The sequence below is a fragment of the Mustela nigripes genome, chromosome 7 (assembly GCF_022355385.1).
Source record: "Mustela nigripes isolate SB6536 chromosome 7, MUSNIG.SB6536, whole genome shotgun sequence".
Classification (NCBI taxonomy): domain Eukaryota; kingdom Metazoa; phylum Chordata; class Mammalia; order Carnivora; family Mustelidae; genus Mustela; species Mustela nigripes.
In genome coordinates, this window is record NC_081563.1 from 21,963,185 (window position 1) to 21,982,789 (window position 19,605).

The 19,605-nt window shown below is 49.8% G+C and overlaps 2 protein-coding genes across 6 annotated transcripts; both read left to right on the top strand.

The window, feature by feature from the left end:
• The first annotated feature begins 948 nt into the window (after positions 1–948).
• NRBP1 (nuclear receptor binding protein 1) lies at positions 949–12,435 on the top strand. 3 transcript variants are annotated; one of them, XM_059405337.1, is made up of 19 exons: positions 949–1,081; positions 4,302–4,531; positions 4,929–5,051; positions 5,501–5,602; positions 6,231–6,320; positions 6,473–6,513; positions 6,881–6,975; positions 7,463–7,486; positions 8,491–8,574; positions 8,759–8,817; positions 8,971–9,069; positions 10,278–10,410; positions 10,581–10,686; positions 10,828–10,878; positions 10,976–11,111; positions 11,281–11,334; positions 11,435–11,498; positions 11,754–11,809; positions 11,886–12,435. In XM_059405337.1, exons 2-19 carry the CDS (start codon positions 4,322–4,324, stop codon positions 11,988–11,990), a joined length of 1,632 nt encoding a protein of 543 aa, XP_059261320.1. In that variant the 5' UTR covers positions 949–1,081; positions 4,302–4,321; the 3' UTR covers positions 11,991–12,435. The 3 variants fall into 3 exon arrangements, with proteins under 3 accessions (XP_059261320.1, XP_059261322.1, XP_059261321.1); XM_059405338.1 differs by lacking the exon at positions 949–1,081 and adding an exon at positions 1,673–1,861; XM_059405339.1 differs by lacking the exon at positions 7,463–7,486 and having other exon boundaries at positions 950–1,081.
• Positions 12,436–12,533: 98 nt separating this feature from the next.
• Positions 12,534–19,211, top strand: KRTCAP3 (keratinocyte associated protein 3). Of its 3 annotated transcripts, none has more exons than XM_059405341.1 (7): positions 12,534–12,618; positions 12,756–12,940; positions 13,029–13,088; positions 13,289–13,495; positions 13,623–13,757; positions 13,868–13,980; positions 18,451–19,211. In XM_059405341.1, the coding sequence occupies exons 1-7, from the start codon at positions 12,591–12,593 to the stop codon at positions 18,563–18,565; spliced, it is 843 nt and encodes a 280-aa protein (XP_059261324.1). In that variant the 5' UTR covers positions 12,534–12,590; the 3' UTR covers positions 18,566–19,211. The 3 variants fall into 3 exon arrangements, with proteins under 3 accessions (XP_059261324.1, XP_059261325.1, XP_059261326.1); XM_059405342.1 differs by lacking the exon at positions 18,451–19,211 and adding an exon at positions 14,085–14,189; XM_059405343.1 differs by lacking the exon at positions 18,451–19,211 and adding an exon at positions 14,106–14,189.
• Positions 19,212–19,605: the final 394 nt, after the last annotated feature.

The following is a 19,605-nucleotide window of genomic DNA, read 5'->3' on the forward strand; positions in this document are numbered from 1 at the left end:
CAAAGGGCGAAAGATTGCAAAAATAACTATTTTGAGGTGAAGAGTTGAGAAAATAGAGGGCTTCTGCCAGATACGGTATCCTTCTTTATATTAGTTAAGAAGGATTAGAGAGTCCCTTTAAGGGCAGTAAAATTTAGTGATTATGACATTCCCAGGTTGTGATAGTTGTTTCATCTTCCTCCCTCCACAACGTATGTCTAATGGCACAGCGAATTTATACCGCTCAGGCTCAGGGATTAGTTTTCGCAGATCAATGGGCTCATCCAGGATCTTTTCTTTCCACTTACTCGAAGTCAATCCAAATTTCTTCCCAAACATCTTTTCAAGGAAGCCTTTGACAAATCTTACTGTTTGAATGCTAGATCTGGCTCCTATCAACTTTTGGTGAATAGCTTAATGTCTCTGATTCATTTTTTTGCATTTGTCAACTAGCACTGAATGACAATTTCGGTTTCTTATGAGGGTCAAACGAGTTATCTGTGAAAACCTCCTGCAAAGTTTTGGCAAATATCCGTGCTATGCAACTTAGCATATATTCAGGACAATTTTTAAGCTTTCTGAAGAATTGGTGTCCTGCGCAGTCTCGCCCCCCTAAATAATTAAAGTGGGTGGGTGCTCCTCCCGGATTGAGGTTGCGTCTTTCGCTCCTTTTGTCTTTTAGTCGGACCAGAACTGTCATGGCGCCTTCAAGAAGAGAGGGAAGGCCTTCCTTTCGCCCAGCAGAATCATCGGGGGCACCTAGACTGGACGGAGGGGTGGACAGAGCGATCAGCCCCAGTTGATAACGAACACACCGTAGCCTCGGAGAGGTCTCGGCCGGACAGGCTCAAGGGGAGGAGACCGGGTTGAAGACTAAGCAGGCAAGCTACCGTCTTCCCGGGGCACCGCCCATCTTGACCGCCTTATCCAATGGAAACCCAACGGCCCAGCGGCACCGCCCATCTGTTGGTCCGGACGCCGCGAGGGCGGGGCCCGCAGTTCGGTTGCGCTGCGGAGCGCAGCTGTGAGGGAGTCTCTCTGGTCCGCGGCCCCGAACCCGAGCTGGAGCTGAAGCGCAGACTGCGGGGAGCGGAGTCGGGAGGTGAGCACCGACAGAACTGGAAGGGAGGAAGGGGCTCGGCGAAGGGAAGGAAGGGTCGGTCTCCGCGGCCCGGGGCGTTGGGACACTGGCAGGCGGGTGTCTGGTGGCGGCTCTGCTCGCTCGGCGGCCCAGGCCCGGCCCGCCGGAGCCAAGGGGCGGCCGCGACCCCACGGTCTCTGCCGGGCCCGCCCGGCCTGCCCTGAGTGGCGGCGACCCGGAATTCTGCCGGCGCGGAGCGCGAGGCCCTGGCGTTCGTGTCGAACTGGGGCTGACGAGAGGCGGGGCCGGCGGCGGGGGCGGTGGTGGCGGGCCCCGCGGCCTGCGGAAGCGCAGCGTCGGGGCCGCGCCTGCTGGCGGAGGCCGGCGCGCTGACTGCGCGGGGGCGTGGCCTGCGCCCCTGACGGCGCCGCGGGGCCGGCCTTTGATGAGGTGGCGGCCGCTGGCTCCCGGGCCTGCGGGCGCTCCCTTGCAGACAGCGGGCAGGACGACCTGTTGGAGCGCGAAGCCGTCCCCTGCGCTTGCTTGACGTCTGAGCGGACGGTCCTGTGGGTCCCGGAGGCCCTTTGGTCTGCTCGGGGTGAGAGTGGCTCAGAGGCCCGTGGCCTGTGAGCTGTTGCTGAGGAGTCGACATGCAGAGGGGCTGCAGTCCAATAAATAAAAGTCTCCGAGAAAAACTTTGCGCGACGATCTACCTACACTGCTCAGAAGTGAACACAGTATTCTCGGGGTTGCTGGAGGCGGCGAGGAGAGTCCCTTGTAGGGGCGTAAATGACCTTTTCCGTATGTGATCTCTTACACCTCTGAACGACCCTGAGATGAAAACCCCAGCGTTACAAAGATTTTTTCAGCAGGAGGGAAGTGCTGGGGGATCTTGGGCAGTGCCTTCATTTTGCCTGCTGGGGAAAGATTGGGGAGGGAGAAGACCAGCACATTCCAAGGACATGTCTGTGGCTGGTAAAGGTTTGGCTTCTTTTGTGGTGTTCTGTGGATTAATTGTCTGTGCCCTGAGTTCAGAGGTTTCTTTAGAGCCCATTGGTAACTGGCTTCCTGTATTAGAGCGTCACTGGTATTTCCTATTGTAATCTAGTTGGAAACTTTACTTAGCTGTTCAGATTCAAGATACAGTCTATAAATCTAGCTGCTCTAGGAAATAATCCGTATGAACTTTCTTACCATTTTCTTATTTTTCAAGGGAAGGAAAAGGAAAATGATTTCTAAATCGTTTTCGGGTAGATTACTAAGACATACAGATAGTAGCTTTCTTGGCTGGTTGAATACACTCTGATGGGCAGGGCCTAGAAAATGACAGGGAAAAAATATCTTGCTGGATTTTCTCTGTAGTGCGTTGTGGTTCTCTGGTATTTACTAGAATGTCTTCTATTAAGAATCTCCTGATTTGGGTTATACATAGTGTAGGCTGGGGGTGGAGATTGGGTATCCAAGAGTTCTAAAATGAAGGCTTTTCAAGATTGGTTTAGATCAGAGGCTTCTGTATTCTGAGCGGATTTAGAGGAGGAAGTCTACTTTCCCAGAATGCCACTTTCATACTGGAGCACTCCTTTGAGCCCAGCACACACAGGTTTCAACTCCTTCACAGCCTTTGTTCTTAGAGATTTGGAATAACATTCAGCAGTTGTCCTGTGCCTGTCTGGACAAGCTAATGACATTTATCTTCAGAGAATTGTTTTTCTTCCAAGTAGCTGTGTGCCTTGAAAAAAATATACTATATAGTACTTTTTCTGGTAACTGCTATATCTGTAGTTACTCTTTTACTTTTATAATATTTTTAGGGTTTTTTTTTTTTAAGATTTTATCCATTTATTTGTTAAAAGTACAGTGTGTGTGTGGGCACGCCTGGGCGGCAAAGGGGCAGAGGGAGAAGCAGACTCCTTGCTGAGCAGGGAGCCAGATGCAGGGTTTGATCCCAGGACCCCAGGATCATGGCCTGAGCCAAGACAGATGCTTAATCAACTGAGCTACCCAGGTGCCCCTTGAGTTACTTGTTCTTGAGGAAATATCTCTGTCATATCTGTTATCTCAGAGGGTGGAGCTTTGAGCCATGGGAATGAAATGGAAGCTGAAAGCCCTAGATCCATTTAAATTTGTGGCTCCATGAATGTGGGCACCTCATTTATTATATTCACTATTGTGTCTCAAGTACCTAGCCCAGTGCTTGGCCTACAGTAAGTGCTTAATAAACATTTGTTGAATGAGTGAATGAAAAAAAAATGTTGCTAACCAATACCCCTTTGCACACTCACATCACAGGGAAGGTGAGGTCATCAGGGGTGAAGTCACTAACCACTGCTAGTCACCTGGGCCAGGGGTAGCCTCAGCCTGGACTAGCAAACTTGATCTGCGTATAGGAGGGATGGATAGCAAATGCCAGAATTCTAGTGGAAAAATTAGCAGAGGGTTTCAGCTGGGTAAATTCGCTGAGAGTGTTACAGGTCCAGCCTTAGGGCTGAATCAGTGAAACCTTTTGGGGTCTGGAGTCATCTGTTCTGAACAAGGCCTACAGAGCTTAGTTCTTGAGCACAGTGGAAATAGAGACAGGTGAGGATTCAAAGGGAAGGCTGTTGGGTGAGTATTGCTGAGAAGGAGTGGTGTCTGTCCCTGATTTGGCTGTTCATTTGGACCTTACTAATGGGGGTTTTATTGTCATAAATCTTAGATTTGCCACTCCTGGTGGGTCGTCTTCAACCAAGATAAGTTTCCTTCTCTAGACTAAGAGAGTAGTTAATGTTTCAGTGTTCAGACAGGATTAATTTGATTTTGGATTTTTTTTTTTTTTTAAGATTCTATTTATTTATTTGACAGACAGAGATCACAAGTAGGCAGAGAGGCAGGCAGAGAGAGAGGAAGGGAAGCAGGCTCCCCGCTGAGCAGAGAGCCTGATGCGGGCTCGATCCCAGGACCCTGGGATCATGACCTGAGCTGAAGGCAGAGGCTTTAACCCACTGAGCCACCCAGGCGCCCCTGATTTTGGATTTAAAGGGAGGTGTATGTTTTGTTTTCTTTTGAAACCCAGAGGAGATTATTAAGATTAGGCGTGAAGCCCAATATGGAGCTTGAATTCACGACCCTGAGATCAAGACCTGAGCCAAGATCAAGAGTTGGATGTTTAACTGACTGAGCCACCTGGATGCCTCAGAGTTAAATCTTTGTAGATCTGTCCTGACCCTTTCTTCTTTCTCCATCCTTGCCCCAACCAATGCAGGCCTGAGTGTTCGTTCCAGCATGTCGGAGGGGGAGTCCCAGACAGTAGTAAGTAGCGGCTCAGACCCAAAGGTAGAATCCTCATCCTCAGCTCCTGGCCTCACATCGGTGTCACCTCCTGTGACTTCCACGACCTCAGCCGCTTCCCCAGAGGAAGAAGAAGAAAGCGAAGATGAGTCTGAGATCTTGGAAGAGTCACCATGTGGGCGGTGGCAGAAGAGGCGAGAAGAGGTAAGGTGATGGTAGTGTCACTCTTGGGGGGGTGGATTCTTTTTTTTTAAAAGATTTTATTATTTATTTGACAGACAGAGATCACAAGTAGGCAGAGAGGCAGGCAGAGAGAGAGAGAGGAGGAAGCAGGCTCCCTGCTGAGCAGAGAGCCCGATGCGGGACTCGATCCCAGGACCCTGAGATCATGACCTGAGCCGAAGGCAGTGGCTTAACCCACTGAGCCACCCAGGCGCCCGGGGGAGTGGATTCTAAGCACGAAGTGGAAGAGGAAAGAATGAAAGGGGCAGACCAGAGTTTAACAGATCAGTGCCTAGGAGAGGATGATCATGTGGAATATTAAAATGGAGGGCTTACAAGGTTACTTTAGTAATTCCTTTCCATTTGAATTTCTTCTCAGGTGAATCAGCGGAACGTACCAGGTATTGATAGTGCATACCTGGCCATGGATACAGAGGAGGGTGTAGAGGTTGTGTGGAATGAGGTCCAGTTCTCTGAACGCAAGAACTACAAGCTGCAGGAGGTAGGTGGTGGTGAAAGGATGTGGCTTGTGTGGAGTTAGAATGCAGGTGTTAGGAAACAAGACGAAACCAGAGAGGGAGGCAAGCCATTAGAGACTCCTAATCTTATGAAACAAACTGAGGGTTGCTGGAGGGGAGGTGGGTGGGAGATGGGGTGGCTGGGTGATGGACACTGGGGAGGGTATGTGTTGTGGTGAGTGCTAGGTGTTCTGTCAGACTGATGAATCATAGACCTGTACCCCTAAATAATACATTTATGTTAATTAACTGAATTTAAATTAAAAAAAGAATGCAGGTGTTAAAGAGGAATTGGCGTTGAGAAGCCGATTAGGAGGAGAGTATGTTGGGGTTAGATCATTTCTGGGGAGGGATAAGGAATGGCTTTTCAGAATTGTAGTGGTTTCTGAACCCTGTTAATCCCACTCTCTTCCACTCTTTCCTTTTTTCTCAGGAAAAAGTCCGTGCTGTGTTTGATAATCTGATTCAGTTGGAACATCTCAACATTGTTAAGTTTCACAAGTATTGGGCTGACATTAAAGAGAACAAGGCCAGGGTAAGAACTTTTTCTTGAGCTTACCGCAAAAAGACCAGCTACATGTATTGTTCTTTTTACATTCAGAGGTGAAAATAAGGTAGTTTTGGAACAAAACTGGAATCAGCTGTTGTGGAGATGAGAGCAGGGCTTTGCCTATGTCCTGTGCCTTTTGTCTGGTGATGGGTGGGGCAGAAATGAGCAAACTTTTGTTTCCTTCCCACAGCTCTTCTCTTTTTCCCTTCCTTCTTTCTTTTCTTTTCTTTCTTTTTTTTTTTTTTTGAGATTTTATTTTTTTGTCAGAACACACAAGCAGGGGGAGTGGTAGCCAGAGGGAGAAGCGGGCTCCCCGCTGAGCAAGGAGCCAGATGTGGGACTTGATCCCAGGATCCTGGAATCATGACCTTAGCCAGAGGCAGACACTTCACAGACTAAGCCACCCAGGCTTCCTTACTTCCATAGCTCTTATAGTTGAGTAGTTTTTTTTCATCCTGTTAAATCTGAGGATGTGGTGCTAACAACAAAAGGAGGGAAACTTAAAACAACCACCACCACCGGCTTCCAGGTCTAATATGTATCTGGTGTACATGTCATCAGGTAGGGGATCATTTCTACTTTACGACCTTATTTGAGTGCTTTACCTCTCCAGGTCATTTTTATCACAGAATACATGTCATCTGGGAGTCTTAAGCAGTTTCTGAAGAAGACCAAAAAGAACCACAAGACTATGAATGAAAAGGTATGGAGGGAGAACAGACAAAGCTTTAGGCTGGTATGGGGGTTTTAAAAAGATTATAGTAATCATGAAGCTAATCAGGAAGGGATGGAGGGAAACTAGTTGGAGGGTTAAGAGAGGGGATTACTGCTGACCCTTTGATCAAACTGTTCCAGGCTTGGAAGCGCTGGTGCACGCAAATCCTCTCTGCCCTTAGGTAAGTAGGATCTGGTTAGTGTTTTTCCCCTATTTCCTGATTTAGTTCCTCCAAACAGATTTTAGGGCACTACTCTGCTGGTTTTTTCTGGCTCTGCCCACTTTTTTTGAGTCCTGTACTGTCAAGATTAGGCCCCTATGGTCTTGTAAAGGGTCCATTCTAATGCCCTAACCACGATACTGTCTCCCGCCTCTTTCTCCTAGTGCTTATCCAGCTCTTTAACTCACCAGACATAATGGAGATTCAGAGTGTGGGGATTATCTTTGTGGTGACCAGCAGGAGACCAGGCCCTTGCTCCTCTTAACCCTTGGGTTCCCCTTGCCCTTAATTTCCCAGTGGCCCCTCTAACAGCCCAGTGCCCCCACAGCTACCTGCACTCCTGTGACCCCCCCATCATCCATGGGAACCTGACCTGTGACACCATCTTCATCCAGCACAACGGACTCATCAAGATTGGCTCTGGTGAGGGGAGGGAGAGGTTCTGGGCAGGGGAGCCTCGGGAATTTGGGAACCACGGGGGTAAGATGCAAGGAGTGGGGAGAGTAGAGCAAAATTCTGAGGTGTTGGGCTGGTGGTAAGAGATAGGACTTTGCTAGGGTAATTCATAGGGAGAGGCCAGTCAATTAGGGGGTAGGGACTAATCTTACACCTTTTTTGGAGGGAAGCGGGTTAATCCAGACACCTTGATAGGAGGTTGGGAAAGGGCAAAGAGATGGGTCTAAGGTCTGATTTGAGCCCCTGGGGCCAGACCCTACCAAAGGAGGTTCCAGGCTGTGCCTGCTGTGAGTGCTTTCATTTGCTGTGTATCTGTGTGCTGTGTATAACATTTCTGTGTGCCGTGTCTGTGTGTGGTTTGTGTGTCCATTTGTCTGGGGCTTGGCTGCTCCATCGCTCACAACTTTTCTCTGTTTTCCTCCCTCCCGCTTACGGGCTGCTCTGTTCCCAACAGTCTTTCATAGGATTTTTGCTAATGGTGAGAGCTCCCTGTTGCCCCATGTGGGGCTCTGTTCGTGCCCCCTCTGCTCCCCTTTGCGGCTGCCCAGTGCATGCAGTCGTGGGAGCAAGCCCTGTGCCCCTGCCTCCCTGCCTAGTTATGCCTGCTTGGCTTCTCCCTACCAGCCCTCCACCTGCTTGCCCTTCCATAACTTGCTTGTTTCCTGTGGTTTCTGCCTGGCTGGCCATTTATGTCCTGGATTCTTAATTCCCTTCATCATCAGGATGATTCCCTAAATCATACTGTGTTCCCAGACTCTCTGTGACTTGTAGTCATTGTTTACGATTTGAGTGAGTCCAAATTGGGCCCGGCCCTGGTTCCTCGTTCAGGCCTATGGCTGTGATGTTGAACAACAGGGAGTAGAGCAGGAGTCTACAATTTTGGTGGATTAAATGTGAGACTGATTCCAGGGTATTGGTTCAACTTTGAGCTGTTTTTGAGTTTCAGTCAGTAAAGGTGGGTAAGAAGGAGGCTGTCTAGTTGGTTGTAGTATTGTTATTTCTTCTTACCTTTTTTTTTTTTAATCATCCAAGTTTCTGGGATCTTTAAGTGTCCCAGATTAGGAAGGGCTGCCTATGCTTTTATGCTATTTGAGGGTGGCTGAAAGAACTAGACCACACATTTTCATGTGACCGGGATTATATATTCCTGAACTTGGGGGAAGGTGAGCAGATCACAAGCAAAAGTTTTTCCTTAGCCTCCATTGCTTCTTGGCCAGCCCAAGGCCCCTATATGCCTATTAGTTTAGTGTGGAGTGTTTGTTGCTACTGACCTAGGGACCTTAAATGAGAAGCGGTAGACCCCAGAAAGTGGAAGTAGGTGGTGTTCATGTTTAGTCTGTGGTTCAAGATGGGAAAAGGACAGGTTTGTGCCTCGAGGGTTAGAGTCTTCAGGAGAGAATTTGGCTTCTGGGGACCTCTCTCTGGAGTGAGACTGTGCTTTGTTGGTGGTGGTCAGATTGTGGGTATCTCCCCTACTCCCAGTGGCTCCCGACACTATCAACAATCATGTGAAGACTTGTCGGGAAGAGCAGAAGAATCTACACTTCTTTGCACCAGAGTATGGAGGTGAGGCACCACTTTCTCTCCCCTCTCCCTGTTCCCCAGGTTTCTACCTTATAACCTGAGGCCCAGAGGTAATAGAACTGAAACTTGTAGTTCTCTGCTGGCTTACAAAAAGTTTTTAAAAGGCATTTCTGCCACCCCTTGCTTCCATCCTCTGATTAAACAAAGGCTTCTCTGTTTTCCCTAGAAGTCACTAATGTGACAACAGCAGTGGACATCTACTCCTTTGGCATGTGTGCACTGGAGGTGAGGAAACCACAGGCAGTGGTGATGGAAAGGGGTCAAGTTAGAAGATGGAAGGGGAAATGGAGGGAGGACAAGTAAGGTCTTGAGAGGGTGATTCTGGAGCACTGAAGTTCTGAAGTTTCTACTGGGCTTTTCTATTCCCCCTCCCTGCAGATGGCAGTGCTGGAGATTCAGGGCAATGGAGAGTCCTCATATGTGCCACAGGAAGCTATCAGCAGTGCCATTCAGCTTCTAGAAGACCCATTACAGAGAGTAAGAACCTTCTGGATCCCTTCTCAACAGACTTTGAAATGTCTTTAGGTTTTTCTTCCTTTTTACTTAACTGGGAATATACTCTCTTCTAAGAGCAAGAAAACAGAAAGTAGCAAGGATAAGCAAAAGTAGTGGCTATTTGAATATTTCCCTAGGTGGTACTTACCTTGTTTTTTGTATATACACACACTGGTTAAGGGCTTAAGATGGGTAGTATTGGGGATAAAGGTTGTGTATTGATTTAGTTGTGTCTGCCTGGAGGTAAACTAGTGGTTACTTCAGGCAATTGGTATATGCTCTCAGACAGCCATCTTGATATTTTTAAGCAAATTGATCAGTTTGAATTAAATTTGTCACGTGGGCTTCTATATTTATATAGTTTTAGGTAGGGAAAGTGCTCTGAAATAATGAGCTAAGATTTAAAGGGTATAAGGTTATGAATCAGTAGATCGACTATAGTAAGAGGCTGGAGAGGAAGGTCCAAACAAGGATAGTTTGTGACTCATTAGATGGTGTGACAGGGAGACTAGGGGGAAGTCCTGAGGCTAGTGTGGAGTAAATTTCTAATTCAGCTTTAGGTTGGGGTATTCAAGTGACAGATTAGGTATATGACCTTCTTGGCTTTTAAGTTTATAAGGAGGAAAAGAAAAGCAGGTTAATTATTTGGGATGATCTATGGGAGGTGGGAAATGAGGTTGTGTGTGTATGTAGAGGAAGCTTGGGGAAAATCAGTGAACTTAAATAAATGATTGTAAGAGAAAAAGGAAATTGTGGTAGTTGGCTTGGAAAAGAAAAAGATGGTGAATACTATTGACCACAACAGATAGATTTGGGAACAGAGAAGGTAATTTTGATGAGAGACGGAGAGGAAGGGAGGCAGTGAGTGGTCTGTTAAAGCATAGAAGTAGAAAATCAGAAAAAAAAATCTGGAAGTTTGAATAGTAAAAAAAAAAAGAGAGAGAGAAAGCTGGTGGTTGGAGAGTAGAAAAACAAGTAAAACCATAAAAACTCTGAACAATACCTTTCATGTTAATACCTTAGAATCTTCAAAGCCGTTTCAGGAGGAGTAACAGTTATTCCCTCAACCAGTGCTGACTGTCTAGTATGTACGAAGCCTGTGCTAAGTGTAATGAATGACGAAGTATCGTGATGAACACAGTGGCCTGGTTGCCAGCTGCCTACTCTACTTCCTCTTTTCCCTTTTCTAGGAGTTCATTCAGAAGTGCCTGCATTCTGAGCCTGCTCGCAGACCAACAGCCAGAGAACTTCTGTTCCACCCAGCACTGTTTGAAGTGCCCTCGCTCAAACTCCTTGCTGCCCACTGCATTGTGGGACACCAACGTGAGTCCCTTTGGCCCTGCTAAGAATTTTCTTCCTGTCGGAGCATTAACAAGTATCGCTAGCAATGCCCTCTTTCCTTTTCCACTTCCAAAGGAATTCTTTACTCCCCCCAGGACCCCTGGGTCTTCCCTGATATTAATCTATCCTTTCCATTTCATCATGTCCTCCAGACATGATCCCAGAGAATGCTCTGGAGGAGATCACCAAAAACATGGATACCAGTGCTGTACTGGCTGAAATCCCTGCGGGACCAGGAAGAGAACCAGTTCAGACTTTGTGAGTAACCAACTCTCCGAGAGGGACAGATTTGTCACTCTCACTGAGGGTTCTGTCAACTGTTAATTCTTTGGGAATTGTCGAACCTGCTGTTTTGCTTATTTCCTTCCTTTCACGTGTTTTCTCTCTTTTCTCCTGCAGGTACTCTCAGTCACCAGCTCTGGAATTGGATAAATTCCTTGAAGATGTCAGGTGAGAGAAGGGTGAGAGGAAAGGCTTGCTTTAGGAAGCAGGGTGGGTGTCTTGAGGCATTCACGGAACCCATGTGACCTGTTTGATCTCACTCTAGGAATGGGATCTACCCCTTGACAGCCTTTGGGCTACCTCGGCCCCAGCAGCCACAGCAGGAGGAGGTGACATCACCTGTCGTGCCCCCGTCTGTCAAGACTCCAACACCTGAACCAGCTGAGGTGGAGACCCGCAAGGTGGGCTCTGTGGATATGGAGGTCTCTATGGTCATGGTGGAAGGGAGAAGAGGACACATCAAGTGAGGCTTTGTCCTATAGGAAAAAGAGTGTGTTTCTGGTTTCTAGCAAGCTTGTCCTGTGGGCTGGTGATACTACTGTGCTGACCCTATGCGTGTCCTCTCCGTAGGTGGTGCTGATGCAGTGCAACATCGAGTCAGTGGAGGAGGGTGTCAAACACCATGTAAGGCTGGGGGCCAGGGCTGCAGAGGGCTGGGTGGCCAGGAGAAAGGGGGGGAGAGTGGGAAAGAGGAGCCTCATCTTTTGACTGTCCTCTTCTCCAGCTGACGCTTCTTCTGAAGCTGGAGGACAAACTCAACCGGCACCTGAGCTGTGATCTAATGCCAAGTGAGTCTCTCCTTTCCCTCAGAGGATGAGAGTCTCTTAAGTCTTATCTGTGAGGGACATTCTTAGGGGCGGGGAGGAAGGTTACAAGGCAGCAATACATTCTGAGGCACACAGAACAGATATCTTAGCTCCTAAAACCGGAGGGTGGACGCGACAGTTCTGCTTGTGTCGTTCTTTCCCAGCCAGGCTGACCCGACTAGGGCTGGGCGCCCACTGCTCCCACATTGTGCTCACCCTCTCCCTTTGCTCTGTCAGATGAGAACATCCCCGAGTTGGCAGCGGAGCTGGTGCAGCTGGGCTTCATTAGCGAGGTGAGCTTTCCGCCTCCGGCTGCCCTGGCAACTCCATTCTCCTCTTGCCCTGTCTCACCCAGCTCTTCTCCCCCAGGCTGACCAGAGCCGACTGACTTCTCTGCTAGAGGAGACCCTGAACAAGTTCAATTTTGCCAGGAACAGCACCCTCAACTCAGCCGCTGTCACCGTCTCCTCTTAGAGCTCCCTCGGGCCAGGCCCCTAATCAGAGCTGTGGCCATCACTAGATGGCAGCAGCCTTCCTGCCCCCTCCCCCCAGTCAGTATTACCCTGTGAAGCCCCTTCTCTCCTTTATTATTCAGGAGGGCTTTGGGGCTCCCTGGTTCTGAGTATCACCCTCCCCCTTCCCCTTCTCTGCCTCCCCTCTGCACTTTGTTTACTTGTTTTGCACAGACGTGGGCCTGGGCCTTCTCAGCAGCCGCCTTCTAGTTGGGGGCTAGTAGCTGATCTGGCGGCTCCCGCCCAGCCTGTGTGGAAAGGAGGCCCACGGGCACTGGGGGAGCTGAATTCTACAATCCCGCTGGGGCGGACGGGGCGGGAGAGAAGGGTGGTGCTGCAGTGGTGGCCCTGGGGGGCCATTCGATTCGCCTCAGTTGCTGCTGTAATAAAAGTCTACTTTTTGCTAAGAGCGTGGTGTGTGTGTGCGTGCGCGCGCGCGCATTCCCCGGCAGGGGGCGGGGGGTGCTCGGGGTGGGGCCTTCAGGTGGCGAGGGGGCGGGGCGGGCGAGGGCGGGGCCGGAGCCAGGTAGAGCTGCCCTGCGGCGGGGCGCGGACGGCCGCGATGAGGTGCTGCCGCCTCTACGAATTCGGTAATTTCCGGCCCCGGGCTCGGGCCCCTGCGTCCGCCGGTGACCTGCCCCACGGACCCTGGTTTGGGGGCGCTCCACGAGGCGCCCTCCGGTTCCTTTCCCAGCTCAGGCCTGCCCCTCCCCCCCGTGCTTTGCAGACGCGGCCCGCGGTCCCCGGAGGCTTATGCGCGTGGGCCTCGCGCTGATCCTGGTGGGCCACGTGAACCTGCTCCTGGGGGCCGTGCTGCACGGCACAGTCCTGCGACACGTGGCCAATCCCCGCGGCGCCGTCACCCCGGAGTACACCACGGCCAATGTCATCTCCGTGGGCTCAGGGCTGCTGGTGAGCGCGGGGCGGGGCGGGTCCACGGGCGTGGGGGAGGGGAGGCGGAGCGTAGAGCAGCGCGGGCTTCAGGCTTTGTGTCTTCCAGAGTGTTTCCGTGGGACTTGTGGCCCTCTTGGCATCCAGGAACCTTCTGCGCCCACCACTGGTGAGAGGGGATTTCTGGAGCTTTAATGGTGAGAGGGGATTTCTGGAGCTTTAATGGGGCCTGGAATCAGGGAAATGACGACCTGATGGCTTCGTCTTTAAGTGGGAGGAGGAACCTCAGAGACAGCAAGGTGTCTTATCAGTGGGAGTGTCAGGCAGGCTTGCGAGCAGCTGCTCACTCTGATCTTCTGCCCTTGCCAGCACTGGGCCCTCCTGGCAGTAGCTCTAGGGAACCTGCTCTTGTCTGCGGCCTGCTCCCTGGGCCTCCTCCTTGCTGTGTCACTCACTGTGGCCAACGGTGGGCGTCGTCTCATTGCTGATTGCCATCCAGGACTGCTGGATCCTTTGCTACCGGTGGACCAGGGGCCTGGACGGTCTGACTGCCCATTTGACCCCACAAGAATCTATGTGAGTGCATGCTCTTCTTGGCCTTTTTGCAGTCTACAGGGCCTTAGCCCTGCCCTTTAAACCACCCCTACCTGCCACTTCTGTCCTGCTCCCTCTCAGTCCCCCACCTTCCCTCGTCACCTTTTAGGATACAGCCTTGGCTCTCTGGATCCCTTCTTTGCTCATGTCTGCAGCAGAGGCGGCCCTATCTGGTTACTGCTGTGTGGCTGCCCTCACCCTACGTGGGGTTGGGCCCTGCAGGAAGGAAGGGCTTCAGGAGCAGGTAAGGAAGACAAACAGGAAGGGCTCATTCAACAGGGACTGGCTGTGTTTAAAGGTGCTGAACTGTAGTATAATTCAAGGCAGGAGTACTAACTCCATCCTCCCCTACAGCTAGAGGCACTGACAGAGCTTGAACTTCCCAAGTGTCAAAGACAGGAAAATGAGCAGCTACTGGATCAAAATCAAGAAATGCAGGCATCACAGAAAAGCTGGGCTGAGGACAGGTAATCCATGAGAATTGGGGCCTAGGAAAGGGGGGAGGCAGGGAACCACTCTTAGAACTGGGTCAAGTCCTTTGCTGTGCTGCCTGCCCTCTGCTCTGACTCAGGTTCTCCCTTCTATGGAGCAGGTGCTGATCCGGAGGCTCAGTTCATAATGGTGACATAAACCCCAAGATGATGTAAACAGTTGTAATAAAAGTACTAAAACTTGATGATGATTACCTTTGAGGGGGGAAGGACACGAAGCTGACGTTGGGGATGACTCTGATCAAAGAACACAGTGATCTCCATTACCTACAAGACTTTAATGAGGGAGAGAATCCAATAACTCTTCCCTGAGGCCTACTGGTTACTGAAAGGAAAAACTGGTGCTGGGTAGCCCTCCACACCACTGACTAATGAATTTCAGCACATCCTGGCACACTGGACTGTGGGAAGTCTGTAGACGAACAGTAGAACAAGAGAGGAACTCATTAGTGCTAAGGAAAAGCGCTCCTTCTCTAAAGAAAATCAACCCCATCTCAGTAAGGAGAGCAGAGTCCAGGGCCTGCTCCTGCCTTCCTGACATTCCCACCCACCCTTCTAGCGGTTTCTCACTTTTCAGTGCTGCTCTCCCCACCCGCACCCTCCAAATCTCCCTCTCTAACCTTGATAGCCATAAGAAACTTATTCCAATTGTCCTTGTTAGCTGCCTTCCCTGGCCGCTTAAACTCAATTTTGTTCCTCAGAATGGGGTATCCTTTGGGAGAAGAAAAAAACAAATTGGCATTTGAGAGGGAAAACCAAGAGCAATTTCAGAGTAAATACTCTCTTGAGCCTGCTCCTTTCCGCCCACCATGGAACGTGGACAGGTGTAGGACTGTGTACCTGTAATGAGGCAGGGTAGTGCCCGAACGCCAGTGCTCGCTGCCACCAAGGAAGCTTCGTACACACCACGTTCATCCCGAGGCAGAACCTGCTCCAGCCTCTGGTCCATTGAGACTGTGAGTACCCAGTCTCGAACCTCTTCCCTCTGAGCCTCCTGGAAAGGACAAAGAAGCAGCATCTTCACGCAGGACAGGGCAAGTGGAAGGTGGGGAGTTGGGAGTCTTACTAAACTGTCATCCTGTGCACCATCTTTTCCCCATATGTGATCCTCCTTGGATGGGGTTCCTTGTCACCACCTTTTCTTTTTTCTCTGCTTCTACTTTCACTGAAGGAATAGTGAGGGTTGAGGCCCTTCCACAGACGTTGCCAGCTGATGCCCATTACAAAGGTTAGGAGGACCAACATAAAGGGATAAAGTGTCCTCCCTTCAAAACACCCTCATGCTGGTGAGGACTTCCCCAGTCTCGTCTCATGCTCTTACCGGTACGTGCTGCTTGGCTGGGAGTGGCACCTCAAAGGGAATGTCTGTATCCTGAAAGTCAGAGTGGTCAAGGGCATCCAGCGTTCCTTCTTCAATTGCCTGCGGCAGAGTGGGCAGCCATGAGATAGACACATTTCCATAACAGGTGAAACCTCCTGCCCTCTGGGCACAGCTTCTTTACTCACATCGGTCAGATCCAAAAAGCGGTTGAGGAAGATGAATGCCATGTTCTCCCAGCCAACTGCCTGCAACAGAGAAAAGTTGCAAGTGGGAGTGAGCAGCTGGGCTTGGATGCTGCTCTTCCAGGGAGGAGGAGGAATCCAGGAAGACACAAGAACACGGTATCCTCCATAACATCAGCCCCACACTCTGCTTTGCTCTGCCTGAATAGACCAGGCATTCTACCTTCCAACTTTTGATTTCCCTGTCTCCTCTGCCACACCCTTCCTCGACCCAGCTCACCTTGGCCGCAATGCCTGCTTCATAGAAGGCCTTATCTGCAGGTAGGAGCTGGGTGTGGCGTAAGAGTGAAACAGAAAGCCTGGCAGCCACAGTTTCCTACAGATTAAAATCAAAGCATTATGATCCTGGCACATAGCGACTGAGCTACCAGCCCAGTAACCTTATGGCTAAGGCAGCCACAGAACCAGAAAACCAGTAATACATACTAAATTACTCTCAAGCAGTTCTGGATCTTTTTCTTTTTCTATTTCTGTTATTCAAGTACGCATAGCAAATTTACAATACGTGATCACAAGCCAAAAGGATGTGTATATCTTAAGAGATCAATGCAGAAATTGTGGGATTTGGATGTTTAAGTATAATGAGGATGGAACTATGTGGTCAGAGTCCTAAGAAAGCCGTGGAGGAGTCCAGGAAGAAAGCCACCTCAGTGAGAGGTAGATTTGTCTAAATGGAAGAGAAGCTACGAGAGAAGTGGACCAAGCTTGAGAATCCAGAACTTGAATTTATTCAACTTCATGCATTGGAAGATGCTTCTCTTAAGACTGAGTGCCCCTCCCCGCCATCTCACCAGCTGTTTGACACTCTGGGCGGCCGAGCGAGTGGCATAGTAATGCGCAATCAGCAGCATCGTCTCGAACTCCTCATGGGCTAGAGAGTTTGCCTCACTAGACTTCACCAGGTTTTCACACTAGAGCAGGAGGAAAGCGCAGCCTGGGTCAGGGGTTGGAGGAGGGCCAGAGGACATGGACATGGACAAAAGTGCAGCCCATCTGAAGGTAAATATTTATGTGCCTCAAAGAAGAGACGAGGACAAAGAAGTAGGGTAGCCTTGTCACTCTGTCACAGAGCCGACTTCCTCACCAAGTTAAAGAGCACGTCCCGAAGATCAGCCCAGTTGTGATAGGCCTCAGCACTGTTGGTCCCAGGGGAGCTCACCATGTCCGAGAAGATCCTTTTGTAGATGTTGAAGTTCTAGGGGTGGTGGCGAAAGGAGAGCTGAGTGAGAAGAGGTAACTAGAAGAGAAAGTGCAAAGGGGGCCAAAGAGGAAACGGGCTGCCAGTGTGCATGTGGAGGAGCTAGGGGACACTGATGGAGAAAGTGTTGATCCTTTTTTGGAAGACAAAAGTAAGAAAATAACTTTCTTACAACTGGTGGTCTGCGTGTGGACAGTCCCAATGTTAATGGGCTGATATTCCAGGGAGATGGGGTGCTCAGAGAGGAGAGCAGCGATTGGTCTCTGAGGGAGGTTAGTAAGGCCCTAGAGGTGTGTGCACCTCTAGGGCCTTACTAAGATTCATCTTACTAAGATTCAACTCTGAAAGGCCATTCCCTGTATTAGCTAAGAGCATGGGGAGGTTGCTGAATGTTTCCTCAAATGGTAAGCCTTGAGAGGCTGTACATTTCAGAAGAGGCTGGTGTGGGTCTCTGGGCAGGATGCTCTCTAAAAGAATCCTTTGAGAAGACAGTTCCTGAGGGGATGGGTGGGTTTTGAGGAGACGTAAGAATTTCCTTGGGGAGACCATCACTCCAAGGAGCAGGCTGGTACCTGTGGGTTCGCAGGGGCTCCATGCTGCACGTACAGGGCCAGTGCCTGGCTATAGCCACCCTCTCGGATCAGGTGAGTCGCATACAAAGCCACATATTTGTGCAGAATCTTGTAGTTCTGTCCCAGAGATGGAGGAAAAGCATGAAGGAGGTTGGCCATCAATAAGACCAGGCAGTGAGCGTGGGGTGGTAACCTGAGGCCATGGATTTGTTTTGGAGGCAAAGGCCTATGCAAGTCAGGCCCAGCTAGGCCTCTGACTCCAGTTTCAAAAGGGTGGAAGACTGACTCTCTGATGCTGGTTAGGGATCTCTGGGGTTGGGCTTTGGAGGAAGTAAGAGATACAGCTCTGGGGCAAGGAGAGCCAAGGGGTAATGTCTGGAAGAGCTAGGGAGGGGAGGAGGAGAGCAGTACCTGCTTGGTAGCCGTTTCAATGCACTTGTCCCACTGGCCCTGCTCCACATACAGGTCCAGAGCAGCCACCACATCCACACCCACCAGCTGTGGAGCAGTGGAAAAAAGACAGAGTTAAGAGGACAGAGAGGGCATGAGCAGGGAGAGGAGGAAGAAAGTCCCTTGAGCCCTCATACGTTCCGCCTCTTGATGCCTCTTGATAACTCTCTGCAAGTCTCACCGAGTCCACTTTGCCCTTGTTCTTGAGGAACTCCTTGTAATGCTGGTCCACGTAGTCTTCATACCTGTGAAGATGTGCAGGGATCTAGTGCCACACAGTCCCAGCACGCACACCCTTCCCATGAGAACTTCCTCCTCCTCTTTACAAAACGAAGAGAATTTGCTGGAGAGAAGGGGTCAGCAGCTTACCGGGGATCTAACTCCTTGGCCACACGCTTAGCCTTGTTCCACTCCTCGCCCTCAATGAAGGCATCGATCGCTTCCTTGACTAGGTCCAGGTTCAGATAGAGCTCTGCAGCCTGCACGGTAGGAAATAAGAGCCTGGAGACCATCTCCCCTGTTTCCACAGAACTAACTGCAGGTCACACCTGCCAGGAGGCCGACCTCACATGCCTTTCATGTAGATGGCACCATTCCACCCCTCTCTGGGGAATCTTTTTCTTTTCAGTCCCAGCACGCTACTTACCGCACTGTGCTTTCCAGTTCCAATCAGCTGGGGTCCCACAATCCGAACTACTTCCAGACTGCGTTGGGGAGGCAGAAATTTGATGGCGAGTTCAGCTGCCTGAGAGGTGGAAGAGAAGATGACAATGGGTAGGAGAGACAAAATACCACTGCGTGTCCTCAGCCTGGTCTTTTTCCCTTCACTTGCCAACCTTCTCTCCTGCACCTTCTACTCTCCTGGGCAAGACCTGCCTCATGGTCCCTCATAGCCTTGAAATGACCACCAGTGGACCCATCTGTCAGACACACTCTGCTGTCTGAGGTCACTGCATTTGATCCTGCCCCTCCCAGACAAACTGGCTTCTCAAGTTCTTTGTCACAAACAGAATCTTGGCAGTGTGGTACAGAGAAAGAAGACTTTCTGCAACTATTTGTGTTGGGCTTTTCTGTGCCTCAATTTCTCTGTAAGTGACGGCTGGTCTGATTTGCACCATCCAGAACAGAAGCCACTAGTCACGCACAGCAAGTCCCAACTGACATGCGCTGTCCAGTTAAATATACACGTATATAAATATACACGGTTTTCACAGTTTTAGTAGGAAAGAAGGAATGCAAAGTATCTCAGTAAGTTGAGAAATTAGTAGTATCAGTAATACAATCAATCAATAAGGGGCACTTGGGTGGCTAGATCAGTTAACTGTCTTCCTCCGGCTCAGGTCATGTCAGCGGGGAGTCTGCTTCTCCCACCTCCTCTGTGCTTCCCCTCCCCATTGTGAGTGCATGCACACACGCTGTCTCTCTCACTCAAATAAAAATCTTTTAAAAAAATCGACAAAGTATTGATTACATGTTAAAATTAGTTTAGCTATATTTGATTTGGTAAATATTCTTATTTTCTTATGTTTCTTTTTACTTACTTGAATGCAGCTATACTAGGAAATTTTAAACTTACCTGTATGACTTCACTTTGTGACTTGCATTCTATTTCTATTGGACAGTGCTGCTCTAGATGACCTTGGAGACCCCTTCCAGCCCTAAAACTCAGTAATTCTACAAACCTGAGCAATCTATAAGTTTACTCTTTCCACTGTGATCCTGACATCCTCATTGGATTTTAATTTGCACATACATGGCCCATTTTAGCTATAGTCTGCCTAAATCTTCCTAGTCTCTCCCCCACCTATATTTTTTTTT